The 12,600-nt window shown below is 42.7% G+C and overlaps 1 protein-coding gene across 4 annotated transcripts in view; it reads right to left on the bottom strand.

Moving 5' to 3' along the window:
* Positions 1-12,600, bottom strand: part of RFT1 (RFT1 homolog) — a 63,481-nt gene that overhangs the window by 11,618 nt on the left and 39,263 nt on the right. For 3 of the 4 annotated variants that reach the window (XM_070577090.1, XM_008513137.2, XM_070577092.1), the window contains 4 exons: positions 10,659-10,737; positions 7,237-7,287; positions 6,379-6,509; positions 5,170-5,314 (listed from right to left, as the gene is read on the bottom strand). In XM_070577090.1, the coding sequence (XP_070433191.1) occupies positions 5,170-5,314; positions 6,379-6,509; positions 7,237-7,287; positions 10,659-10,737 (406 nt within the window). The remainder of the gene's footprint in view (positions 1-5,169; positions 5,315-6,378; positions 6,510-7,236; positions 7,288-10,658; positions 10,738-12,600) is intronic. The other variant, XM_070577091.1, reaches the window with a different exon arrangement.

The raw sequence follows: 12,600 nt of genomic DNA, 5'->3' as shown, positions 1-12,600 counted from the left end.
TCACTCTTTGATATCAGTATTAAAAGGATCTTTTCGGACACCATGCCTTCTCAGAGAAGGGAAACAACAGAAAGAATAAACAAATGGGACTTCATCAGATTAAAGAGCTTCTTCAAGGCAAATGAAAACAGGACTGAAACAAAAAAACAACCCACTAACTGGGAAAAAATATTTGCAAGTCATATATCTGACAAGGGCTTAATATCCATAATATATAAAGAACTCTCGCAACTCAACAACAAAACATCAAACAACCCAATCAAAAAATGGGCTGGAGACATGAACAGACATTTCTCCAAAGAAGATATAATGATGGCCAATAGGCACATGAAAAGATGCTCATCATCGCTGATCTTCAGGGAAATGCAAATCAAAACTACACTAAGATATCACCTTACACCCGTTAGAATGACAAAAATATCTAAAACTAATAGCAACAAATGTTGGAGAGGTTGCGGAGAAAAAGGAACCCTCACACACTGCTGGTGGGAATGCAAACTGGTGCAGCCACTATGGAAAACAGTATGGAGAGTCCTCAAAAAATTAAAAATAGAACTACCATGCGATCCAGTCATCCCACTACTAGGTATTTATCCAAAGAGCTTCAAGTCAGCAATCCCAAAAGTCCTATGCACCCCAATGTTTGTTGCAGCACTGTTTACAATAGCCAAGACGTGGAAGCAACCTAAGTGTCCAGCAACAGATGAATGGATAAAGAAGATGTGGTACATATATACAATGGAATACTACTCAGCTGCAAAACAGAACAAAATCATTCCATTTGCAATAACATGGATGGACCTTGAGAGAATTATGTTGAGTGAAATAAGCCAGCGAGAGAAGGATAATCTGTGTATGACTCCACTCATATGAGGAATTTAAAATTATGGACTAAGAACAGTTTAGTGGATGCCAGGGGAGAGGTGGGGTGGGGGGTGGGCACAAAGGGTGAAGTGGTGCACCTACAACATGACTGACAAACATTAATGTACAACTGAAATTTCACAAGATTGTAACCTATCAATAACTCAATTAAAAAAAAAAAAAAAAGAGAGAACCTCAGTTGAGAGGTCCTGAAGAAAAGACCTTGGGGAGAAGCCCGGGGCTCAAGAGCAGCAGGAAGCCACGGAGATAGAGCACCCACAAATCTGCAGGAAGAGCCAAAGCCTACAATGTTCTTTTCTCCTAAAACAAAGTGATGTGCTTCTACAGCTAACTAACAAACTTTGGACAAATCTGCCAACAAAAGATTAGGAGCCTTACGAATAGGACTGATCCCCTCTTCTCAGAGGGCCATTATCAAGAAGCAGCCAAGCAATTTCTAATAAAACAAACATATACCTAGCCTATGACCCAGCAATTTCATGCCTAAGTACACATCCAACAGAAATAAGCACACATGTTCACAACAACACTTGTACAAAAATGCCCATAGCAGTTTTATTCATAATAGCCAAAACAAACCATCAAGAGAAAGGATAAACTGCGGGCCATCCATACAAAGAAATACTTCTCAGCAATCAAAGAGGAAAAAATGACTGATCCATGTAAAAACATGCATGAATCTCAAAAACCTTATATTGAGGGAAAGAAGCCAAAGACAAAAGTGTCCATGCTATACGATTTCATCTACATGAAATTCTTTTTAAAAGTAATACTAATCTATGGTGATAGAAATCAGATCAGGGGTTGCCTCTGAGGTAGAGGGGGCAGTGGACTGGAAAGGGCCCTGAGAGAACTTCCTGGGGTAATGGAAATGTTCTGTGTCTTAATGTGGATGTTGGTTACGTGGGTGTATATATTTGTCAAAACTCATCAAACTATGGTCTTAAAAGAGTATAGCATTTTACTTTATGTAAATTAGACCTCAATAAAGAAAAAACTTAACGACTAAAAGAAAACAGGGGGCGACTGAAGTTTCAGAGTCTCATAATCTGGAACTTATTCATGGTTTACGAAAGCTGCTTAATATGAAAGATCCTTGTGCCATGGAGACCCTACACAGTTGTATGGCAGTCAAAAATTACCAAAGGAATATTAATAGGGCAGACGTGATGCCCAACAAAAACTGTTTTCCATGGCTCTTTCCTGGGCTCCACATTGTATCAAGCCACGCTGCACTTCATTCCTCAAGCCACTGCAGAAAGTAGCCTGGCCCCCACCGCAGCTGAGGGACGACTCCAGACAAGGTGGTAGGGAGCAGATGCTGCCCTGGGATGGCTCGAGGCTATGCCTACTGTGCCTGCTGCATCTCTCTACCCTCCTCTCTCTGAGAGAGAGGAACGGGGTTCCTCTCATAACCTGCACTTCTCACTTGGTAATGGAAAGCTAATAGCATGTGTGGGCCTAGTGAAGGTGGATAGTGAGCTGCTTTGCAACACGGAGAACACAAACTCTTGCATGAAACTGATTCAAGTGGAAAGGCTCTGAGTCAATTTTAGGGAAAAAGGCTAAAATTGGGGAATTCATGGATGGAACCTTAAACTATGGATTGAACTGAGGGGTGTTATGGGTTGAATTATATACCCCAAAAAAGTATGTTGGTGTCCTAACACTTAGTACCTTAGAAACGATCTTATTTGGAAATATGGTCTTTATAGAGAAAATCAAGTGAAATTGAGGTCATTAGGGTGGGCGCTAACCCATTATGGTGGTGTCCTTACAAAAAGGGGAAATTTGGGCACAGGGACACTCATAGAGGGAAAACGATGTGAAGACACACAAGGAGAAGACAGCCATGTGACTGGAGTAATGTATCTACAAGCCAAGGATTGTCAGCAAACACCAGAAGCTAGAAGAGGCAAGGAAGGGTCCTCCTCTAGAGCCATCAGAGAGCATGGCCCTGCTGACACCTTGATTTCAGACTTCGGACCTCCAGAACCGTGAGACAATCCATTTTTATTGTTTTAAGCCATCCAATTTGTTGTATATTGTTATTGCAGCCCTAAGAAACTAATACAACGGGATAGAGGGAAGAAACAGATTTTAAAAAGTAAAAGAAGAGAGAAGCACCTAAGACATAAATGTGAGAATCTCAGGGAAGAACGCCAATGTGTGTTTTTCTAAAGGGTGGAAAAGCTAGGTATGAGAAAGATTCCTGAGAAAAGTCTCTAGAGTACTTACAAAGCCCCTAATTACACACAGTGCTGATCATAAATAATGCAAAGCAAAACCACAGTGCCTCCCACGGAAGCCTGTCCATGCTGTGTCTGAGTCCCACATTTGGAGATGGCAGCACAGAAGCTAGAGGGTGTAAGAAGCCAATTCAGGTCACTGGCAAGTCCCCTTCCCGGGTAAGGACAAAGACCAATATGCAACTGGGGCAACTGAGGACAGCAGCATTGCAAGTTCTACTTTCAAAACTAGGGTGGTTGGGCTGAGCCATGGAAAGTTGCCCTTCTTTTCTGATTAATTCAGGAAGACTTTCTGGAGGAAGTCAAGTTTTGTGAGGTATTTAAGTGAACAGAAAAGACTGTTGGTGGGGAGGGGAGAGCAGCAGTGTTAGTATTTTCTGGTGTAGAAAAGGCATTCGGGTACAGTCAGGAGAAGTGCAAGGAGATGAGGGGCAGCACAGAGACAAGGGAAGGAAAGCCAGCAGGCACCCTGGGGAGATGGACTGACCCTACTAGAGGCCCCTCTGGGTTTGACAGAGAGCTGCAAGTTTGGTCAGAATGAGAGGCAGCTACAATGAGGAGAAAAATGCTAGAAGACCCTGTTGGGGCAGTGATGCTGATGGAGCCCTGGGCCAGGCAAGAGACGACAATGGTCCTAAAGATCCTGCAGTGGCACACCAAACCACATATTCTTCTCAGAGACTGAGAAACCAGACCATTCTCAAGACTCTACTTAGTCTAAAGATGAGACTGGGAGAGTACCTTTTTGAGTCTAAAATTATGACTGACTCTGATGTAAACCATTAGAGACAGAATTTATTATCTTAGAAATCAACTAGCACTGACCCTTTAATTGATAAGTCTATTATCAATGCTCAAAACTGGCACCAGCATCTCATTTATATATCGTCTGTGATTGATTATGCCACCAGGTGAGCATGACATTAATGAGACAGCCTTCTCCTCCTGGCAGTGTCCTGTGATTGCCTGCCTTGGTGCTTACCTTTCAGAAGGTTTCTGTGAAAGGTTTCTGTTTCTGTGAAACAGCTGAGTCCCAGTCTCTGCACACTCACTTACTAATGGCTTCCAATGAGACCTCCCTGCAGTTGCCTGATGGAAATGTTCTTCTTCTCAAGGTACATGCCCGGGGAGCTGCAAACCACTTCATTGGTTTCATAGCAGGTGTTTTTCCAAATTTAATGACCTTTGCTCTAGTATAGAAACTTGGCCCTTCTTCCCCTAACACGAAACGTTTGGGACCCATTATAGTGGAGACGAAAACATTATCATGAATTTGTGAAATGGCATTTGACAAAGTCTCCAATTTTACATTGAGATGGAGCAGAAGAAAGAAGACTTCAAAGTTTCTGTCTAGTGACTTGAGGAATTAAAAACATCTTTGCCAAACCCAAGATGAAACATTGCAAATGGATTGCCAGCCTATGGCCCCAGGGATTTTGAAAGTGGTCGAGTCCCCAGGGCCGAGCAAGTGCTGTGAGACGCTCAGTGGCCTGAGCACCAGGTGTTTCAAAGTTACAATGCCTTCAATACTTTTCTCCTTCAAAACAAGAGTCACTGGATTAAACATACCATTTTATTTGCCGAGATCAATTTTATTCTCTGCAAATGGCTCTGGGTTATCCTTCAGAGGCTTTCATGCATCAGCCCACGAGATTGATGTGACATTTACCATCTTCAGATGTATTTCGTACCAAGTGCAGACTCACTAGAGCCTGCTCTCCGCTTCCTCCTTCACCCAATGGAGTCCGAGGAAGCACTTGGCAAAATACACTTGAGCCTGAGAGGAAAGCCAAGGAATCGTAGCTCCTCCAAGTGAGGCTGGGGAACTGAGTGACCCGGTGCCAAAAGCCCTGACCGCACCCTGAGCTGTGGTCTGACCTTGTGTGAGGGGAACAGTCCCACAGCCCCAGCCACCGACGATTTTCCCTACACTGACATGGATATCAACTATATGTGCACAAGTTCTTGAATTTCACAAGACTCTTCTATTTCTGTTTGGAAATTAGAGCAAATCTGGCAAAACTGTTGCTCATACCTGATCCTGAGCTAAGCATGGCCCCTCCGTAGATATCCAAAGCCAGCTGCGAATAGGCAAAGCCAAAAACAGTGATGGTCAGGCCAGCCAGCAGGGCCAGCTTGAGGAGGGACTCCAAAACCACGGCAGCCACAGCAACATCCTCCTGGGGCCGGGGAAGAGGGAAGGAAGTTGGATGAATCATGCGCTAAAGAAAAACTTCACATCTGGCCTTCTCCTTTGCTATATTCCAGAACACTCTTTCAACTGGTGACACCATCACTGCTTTTCTGTAGCCTATGTTTGTTTCTATGTCAATCGGCAAATGAAGGAAAAAAGACAATGTGTACCTCCTTAGGTAGTGAGGAGGAGGTTTAGTTTTTAACTTATTTTAGATAAATTATTTCAAATGTTGCTTAGGAAACACTCACTTTCCCCTCTGATATTCACTCTTAAATGGACAGCAAGTTTTACACTGCTAACCAGCTTCATCAGTGTGCTGCTTCTGACAAACGTCTCCAAATCCTGATGTTCCTGAACGTAGGCTTAGGAAAGTATTCAAAATCAGACTGAGAACCAGATTAACTCATTTTGAAATATTGTATATAAACTATATTTTGCACCTATCTTCTAAGACTTGTAAGAGGATGACTTACCTTGCTTTTAATTCTAAGAGAGTCAGACATTTTCAATGGTTTTAGAAAAAGTTAAGCTTTTACAACCAGATACTTCTGGATTAAAATCTCTTTTTCTGTTTTACTAACAAGAGTATGTAGATTCTCACAGTCAGAATGTAGCTCTGGGCACTTTACAGTCCTTAACAAGCTTAAACCAAATGATCACATCCTTTCTTCCCCATGCCCTAGATTAGCCTTGCCCAGTCTCTGCATCCTCTGGCTCCTTAGGTTCTTGAGAATCTGAGGATGGAGGAGGCAATCTCATTCTTATACCTAAGACTAGACCATGGGAGACAGCTGTAGAGCGTTCTGAGAGGGCTGGGTCAAGAAGATGGCCACAAAGAGGGACAAAGGGGTGACAAGGAAGGGCCAGCCAGGAGGAAAGGGAGAAGGCTGTGAAAGAAGTGAGCTCAGGGTCCTGCCATCATTCAGAATGTGATAAAAGAATAAAAATTTCAAATCAAACAGAATGGAAACAGACTGCTCCACATTTCTGTCTTACCATTAGAGAGAGAATTCACTTGAGAGGTGGTGACATAAGAACCAAGACTACCTGCTTCTGAAGTGTGGCATCCTTTCCTCTCTCCAGCACCTTAGCAAAGAAGATATAAAAACTCTCCTCTATCGGCTGGAAAATTAATCTGGCCACAAGGGAGCCAAGATTATTCACTATATCATATATACCTACAAAACAAAAAGGAAGAAACACCAATCCTCCTGGTTTTTCTATTTGAATTTTCACAGCACTATTAAAATGTTTTTTCTCATTTAATTATTTTTAAATTAAACTTTTTGAGATAATTATAGATTCATGTGTAGTTGTAAGAAATAATAGAGAGATCCATGTACCCTTTGCCCAGTTTCCCCAAATAGTAACATCTTGCAAAACTTTAATACAATGTCACAACTAGGATACTGACATTGATAGTCATTTCCATCACCAGCACTTTTTTATAAAAGTCATTAATGACAAGTTGATTTTTTTCTATTTTTATTTCCACTACTTTGAGATTATATTAAAAAATAAATATGAAAACAATATTGAGACCTATCTAGCCACACACACATGGGGCAAATCTTTGTGACTGTGAAGGAGAGCTCCATTTTCTCCTCTCTTAGTACCTCCCAACCCCTACAATGAGCACCAGAGCTCTGCAGAAAACAGGGTCAGGACAGAGATCTCAACAGAGAACATGCTACCCAAGTCACATGAGAGGGGATAGTTAGGACACTGCATATTTACAGAGACATACAATTTTCAATCTTCAGGATTTGTTTTTTTACAATCTTCATTTTTTATAATCTTCAGGTTCAGTTTTCATTAAATGTATCAAACTGCAGAGAAAAATATTAGAAAATAGCTACTAACAGTATTCACCTTTAATTAAAACACTACAGAATTTCATCTTACCCTGATCGCCAAAATTTAACACATTCAAGAATGTCATCACATATCGCTCGCCTACAAATAGAAAAGAAAAATAATTAGCATTTCAAATGCACGTCGTTTTCTTGTTTCCTTTTCTCTTATCATCTATCAACTTTTCTAGCTGGCAAATACTCCCCAAAAGAGGAAAACTAGATAATTAGTTAAATATATGTTCCCTGTCCTAAGGTTAATTTCAAATAATCTCAAAATACAAACAATCTAGAAAGTGCTAGGGGATTTATTGACAGCAAATCTCCAAATCAGTTAAAAACAAAACAAAACAAAATCAATAAAACCAATCTATGGCGCTGGTCCCGTGGCCGAGTGGTTAAGTTCGCGCGCTCCGCTGCAGGCGGCCCAGTGTTTCGTTGGTTTGAATCCTGGGCGCGGACATGGCACTGCTCATCAAACCACGCTGAGGCAGTGTCCCACATACCACACCTAGAAGGACCCACAACAAAGAATATACAACTATGTACTGGGCGGCTTTGGGGAGAAAAAGGAAATAAATAAATAAATAAATAAATAAATAAAACCTAATCTAATAAATTTAAGAAAAAAGTATGAGGAGATAACTAAAATGTTAATAATGAAAATGCTTGTTCCAAGTTTTAAGCGAGGTCAGATAATGTGAATGTAAATTCTGTGAAATGAAAGGTCCATGATTATGTGCACAGACTCATCAAAAGTTTCCTCTCCCAGTGGAGAAAGCTCCATGGAGGCTGTTAAGGCTGCAGAGCTCAAGTTCGTGATTCAAATCCAAGACAGTCTGATTGCCTTCAAGGTGAAGACATCAGTCCAGAGCCCCACTCTCCCACCCCCAGCTTCCAAGAATTTTCTTATTATCTTATGAGTGGAAAGCATTGACCACTATGGACATGGAGCATGAAAAGTGCCCACGGCCTGAAAGGGCAAATTCTCACCTCCTAGCAACTTGCTCAAAAAGGAAAGCAATGTGAAGAGACTAGAAGCAGTGACGATCTTCTCTCAAGTCTCTTCAGTCCTTGCCTGCCTACAATCTCCCAGCCACTGCATCTGCGGCAAGAACTTCTGCAGATCCTTCCAGGCACCTGCCCACAGGACTGCACTAGCTCCATCTGCATTTCTGCACTACTCTTATCCATCCTAACTGCTAACAGCTCTAGTTTTTTCAAAAACAGATCTTAAGTCAAGCCCTGCTTTCAGACCTTTAGTGTTTGCAAAAAGTCCAGGCTCCTTAATTCTGCATTTGAGGCCTCTTATAAATTGACCCCAAGCTATCTTTTTGGCTTTCCTTCACGAACTTTACCCCCACCTCACACATCAGTCTCTGCTACATTCCACCAGGTTTTTGCCCTTCCAGCTGCTCTGAGTCATGCTGGGCGAGTTGTGCTCCCAGCCTTGGCTCTTGGCATTCTTACCACCTAGCATGGCTCTTCTGCACAATAGGCCTCTCCTTCCCACATTCTGTAAGCCCCCTGAGGGCAGGAACCATGTCTCAGTCATCTCCCTGGTTTCCTAGCAGAGCTCCAGGAAATGAGCCACCTGGCGAATGAGCTAACATTTCCAAGCCCAGCCCTCGCAGCCTTGTATCAGAATTAACCACACAAACGTCTGTGTCTCTGGTAAGGGAACAAGCTCCTTGAGGCCATGGCCTGTTGCTCATTCATCTGTGTATTCTCAGCACCTGGCACACAGTGTTCAGGAAATGTGGGGGCAGAAGATAACAGCATATACATTTTTGCTACTACAGTGAATGATTTCAACTTTTTTGGAGCTGTAGTTTTTAGATAAAAAGAATCTGGGGGGGTCCTTGTAAAGCCACTTTGTTGTTTCACAGCCATGGAGATGGAGGCCCTGAGACGTTCCTAACAGCCCTCTGCCAGTTAGGCCAGAGCAGTCCAACCATGAGTGAGCAAGCCATCAGCACCAGAGTCAGGCCTGGCTCGGAGGCTTGACCGCATGGCTAACTTACACCTGCTGCCGCAAACACACGTCTAGCCACTGCAATCCAGACAACCTCAACTCATTTAAGGTGCTCTTAAAACTCTGAGGGGAAAAAAGTGCCTATCTGCACCCACTCTTTCCGAAGCTCTTTCCCTTTATTTTCCTATTCTAACATAATGTGAACTACCACAATTCACAATTTCACTACAGTTACCTTCCTTTATCATCAAATACCTGTTGAACACCTATCATGTGCAGGCCCAGCAGGGTGCTGGGGAGACAGTGGTGAAAAGCACACTCCGAGCTCTCATGAAACTTACAGTTAAGGTACCTTCACTCAGCTCTCCGAAGGCTTCTGACCCTTACTTGCCCCAGAAATCCTGTGAACAGTTTCACTTTTGCAATGGCAGTGTCATAGGCTCAGGGGAGAAGCCTGCACTCTCAAAGCTCAGAGAGTCCTCGCACGCCTCCTCATCCTAGGCCTTAACTCTCAGATGGGAATGTGAGGCTTAGGGGGATTTACTGCCCTTTGGGAGCATAATTAATAAAAAATAAAGAGAGAGGGGAAAAAGGAAAATAAGATAATAATGATGATGGTTATATTAGAATGCTGGAATTATAGGGACTTTTTTTCTACTTTCCAAAATTTCTGTAATGGGGTTATTTTTATAATTAAAAGATAATTTTTGAAAAGATTTAAAAATATGTTCAGTAACAGATATATAGATGTATAGACACATGACATTTATATAGAGAGAGAAACCACTACCTTCAGCAGCTTATAGCTGCCTCAAATCTCATTCTTTAAACTAAAGCTGAGTATAAATAAACCAATACACATACACAGAAAAAGCAGATATACTTTCAGCTCTTTGCTGGTCCTCCACATTGGAAGCTCTGTCACTGTTAAACTGGAAAGCCTTACAAAGTGGAAGGCTGACCAAACTATCACACAGGTCAATCTTGTTCAAGAAAATAAAATGATGAAAACCTGGTTCTTAAAAAAGTTCAAAAGAAGAAGAAAGTGTATAAAAAGTTAGGATAATGAGATTATGGATAGTTTCCTCTATTTTCCAAATTGTCTGTAACTGATATAATACCTTTATAATACATTATTTAAATGATAGAACATGCGGTTTTGGAGTTAGACTTGGATTCAAATTAAGTTGCTCCTCATTCCTGCAGAACTCTGCAGAAGTTATATAACCTCACTGACCCTCAGTTTCCTAATCCATAATAAATAGGGACAATATCTTTCTTACAAGGCTGTGGAGAGATTTAAATTAGACAACTTAAGTAAAATATCAAACTAAATAAACGTTTGTTTCCCTCTCCTTGTTTAAAAAGCTCCCATTTCTGAGGTTCCTCTGCCCAGGGGGCTCTAGACCGGGAGGTCGGGATCTAGGTAATCAGCAGTTCCATGGAATCCCCTCGTTTACATATGGTTTCCTGACAGCGCAGAGTGACCTTTTACTTACCTTCAGTCAAAATCTGTTTCAAGAAAGACTGTTTGAAAAAACTCCAAGTCAATTTAGCCTCTTTCCAATTTACAAAAGCCTAGAAGAGAAAACAAAACAAAACAGAAACTGCCAGGTCTTAGAGTACAATAATGCTACTTGAGAGGCAAACTCATTTTGGCCCCTAAATCCCAACTTGGATAGTCTCCAATAATTTTTCATCTAATGCTAGGCACACAGAAGGCATCCAACAAATAGTGGCAAAGAACTTACATTCCTAGACATGCAGACAAAGTCTCTGGGTGGAAGAGCCTCCCTGTGAGGGGCCTGCCCATGATTTATCACTGAGACCCCTAAACCCAGACAGTAAGCTGACCACATCCAACACACACAGCTCACAGTCAGTTCTCTCCTTAAGAAACGTCTGAAGCATGCCAAGCAGCAGAACAAATTCTGCTCCATAGACTCCACATCTTAATGCTCTATTTAGCCACCCTGTGTCCCTTTGCACAATGTATATGAGCTTTGCTTGTATATTTCAAAAGAAAGCCAAGCTTCCTGGGTCAGCTAAACCACTCAGAATTGGTATGACAGAAGAAAGGAAAAAACAAAACAAAACTTCTGACGTGGCTCTTCCAAAACTCCCAGGGGGGCACCAAACTGCCCATTTCCTAAGGACAAGGAGGGTAAGAAAGAAGCAAACGCTTAGGGAGGGCAGAGGTCAAGCTGAAAGAGACAGGTGGGCTCAAAGTCAGAGAGCTGACTACAAAATGGAGGAGTGGGGGGAAGAGAGTCGGACGTATCTTTTTTTCTGCCTCCCCCCAGTTCCCTCTGGGGCCCCTCTATCATGAAGGCATCCTGCGGGGCTGGCCCGGTGGTGCAGCGGTTAAGTTCGCATGTTCTACTTCCCGGGGGCCTGGGGTTTGCTGGTTCAGATCCCGGGTGCGGACATGGCACCACTTGGCACGCCATGCTGTGGTAGGCATCCCACATATAAAATAGAGGATAGGCATGGATGTTAGCTCAGGGCCAGGCTTCCTCAGCAAAAAGAGGAGGACTGGCAGTAGTTAGCTCAGGGCTAATCTTCCTCAAAAAAAAGAAGGCATCCTGGGATCCCAGAATGTTCAGTCTAGGTGTTAGGTTCTTAATCTCAGGGTACCTACATTTTCAAAAGTAGTTAGAACTCAAAGTGATGACTTTCAAAAAGGTGGGATTTCAGAGGGCTCGTTGGGAGGGAAGGAGTGGATCACAAAGGCCAAGCCCACTCCACCTCTCCAGAAGGTCAGCTTTAGCTACGGAGGTTGGCCCAAGGGCAGGCCTGGAAACTGTCTCAGTCACATGGGCCCCTGCTCTTGGCCCAAAGAGCAATGCTATCCAGTAGAAAGAAAATGAAGGCCACATATATAACTGTAATTTTCTAGCAGCCATAGTGAACAGTAAAAAGAAACAGGGAAAATTAATTTTAAAAATATATTTGATTTAACTCAAAATACTATTTCAAAATGTAAAAAAATATTAGAGGCATTTCACATTATTTTTTTCATACTAAGTCTTTTGAAATCCAGTGTGTATTTTGCGCTTATAGCTCATCTCAATTCCAAATGTGGCTGGTGGCTACCATTCAGGACAGGGCAAGTCTAGAGAATCCCCTGAAAGCAAGGGTCATTTCCAATCCTCAGATCTCCTCACTCCTTGGTGTCAGAGCCTCTCTTCCACATTTCGGGAGGACAGGCCTGAATCCTCCCAAATGATGCTGGGGGGGTGGGGGCGTGGGGGGGGGTAGCTCTAGTCCAAGAGTAAATCTTCCCTGGTGAGAAGGAAAGTGGGCATCACTTTCCCCAGAACAAAGAGCGCCAGACCACCATCACCACTAGGGGGCACTGTGGACCACGTCGTCCTCGGACACTGATCCTGCCCATAATCAGCTTCAGGGGTTCCGTGGGCAAGGCCCCTTCTCTCTCTC

Source organism: Equus przewalskii, chromosome 15 (genome assembly GCF_037783145.1).
Source record: "Equus przewalskii isolate Varuska chromosome 15, EquPr2, whole genome shotgun sequence".
Lineage (NCBI taxonomy): Eukaryota > Metazoa > Chordata > Mammalia > Perissodactyla > Equidae > Equus > Equus przewalskii.
Note: the sequence above shows the minus strand (reverse complement) of the source record. Positions and strands in the feature narration are given on the sequence as shown.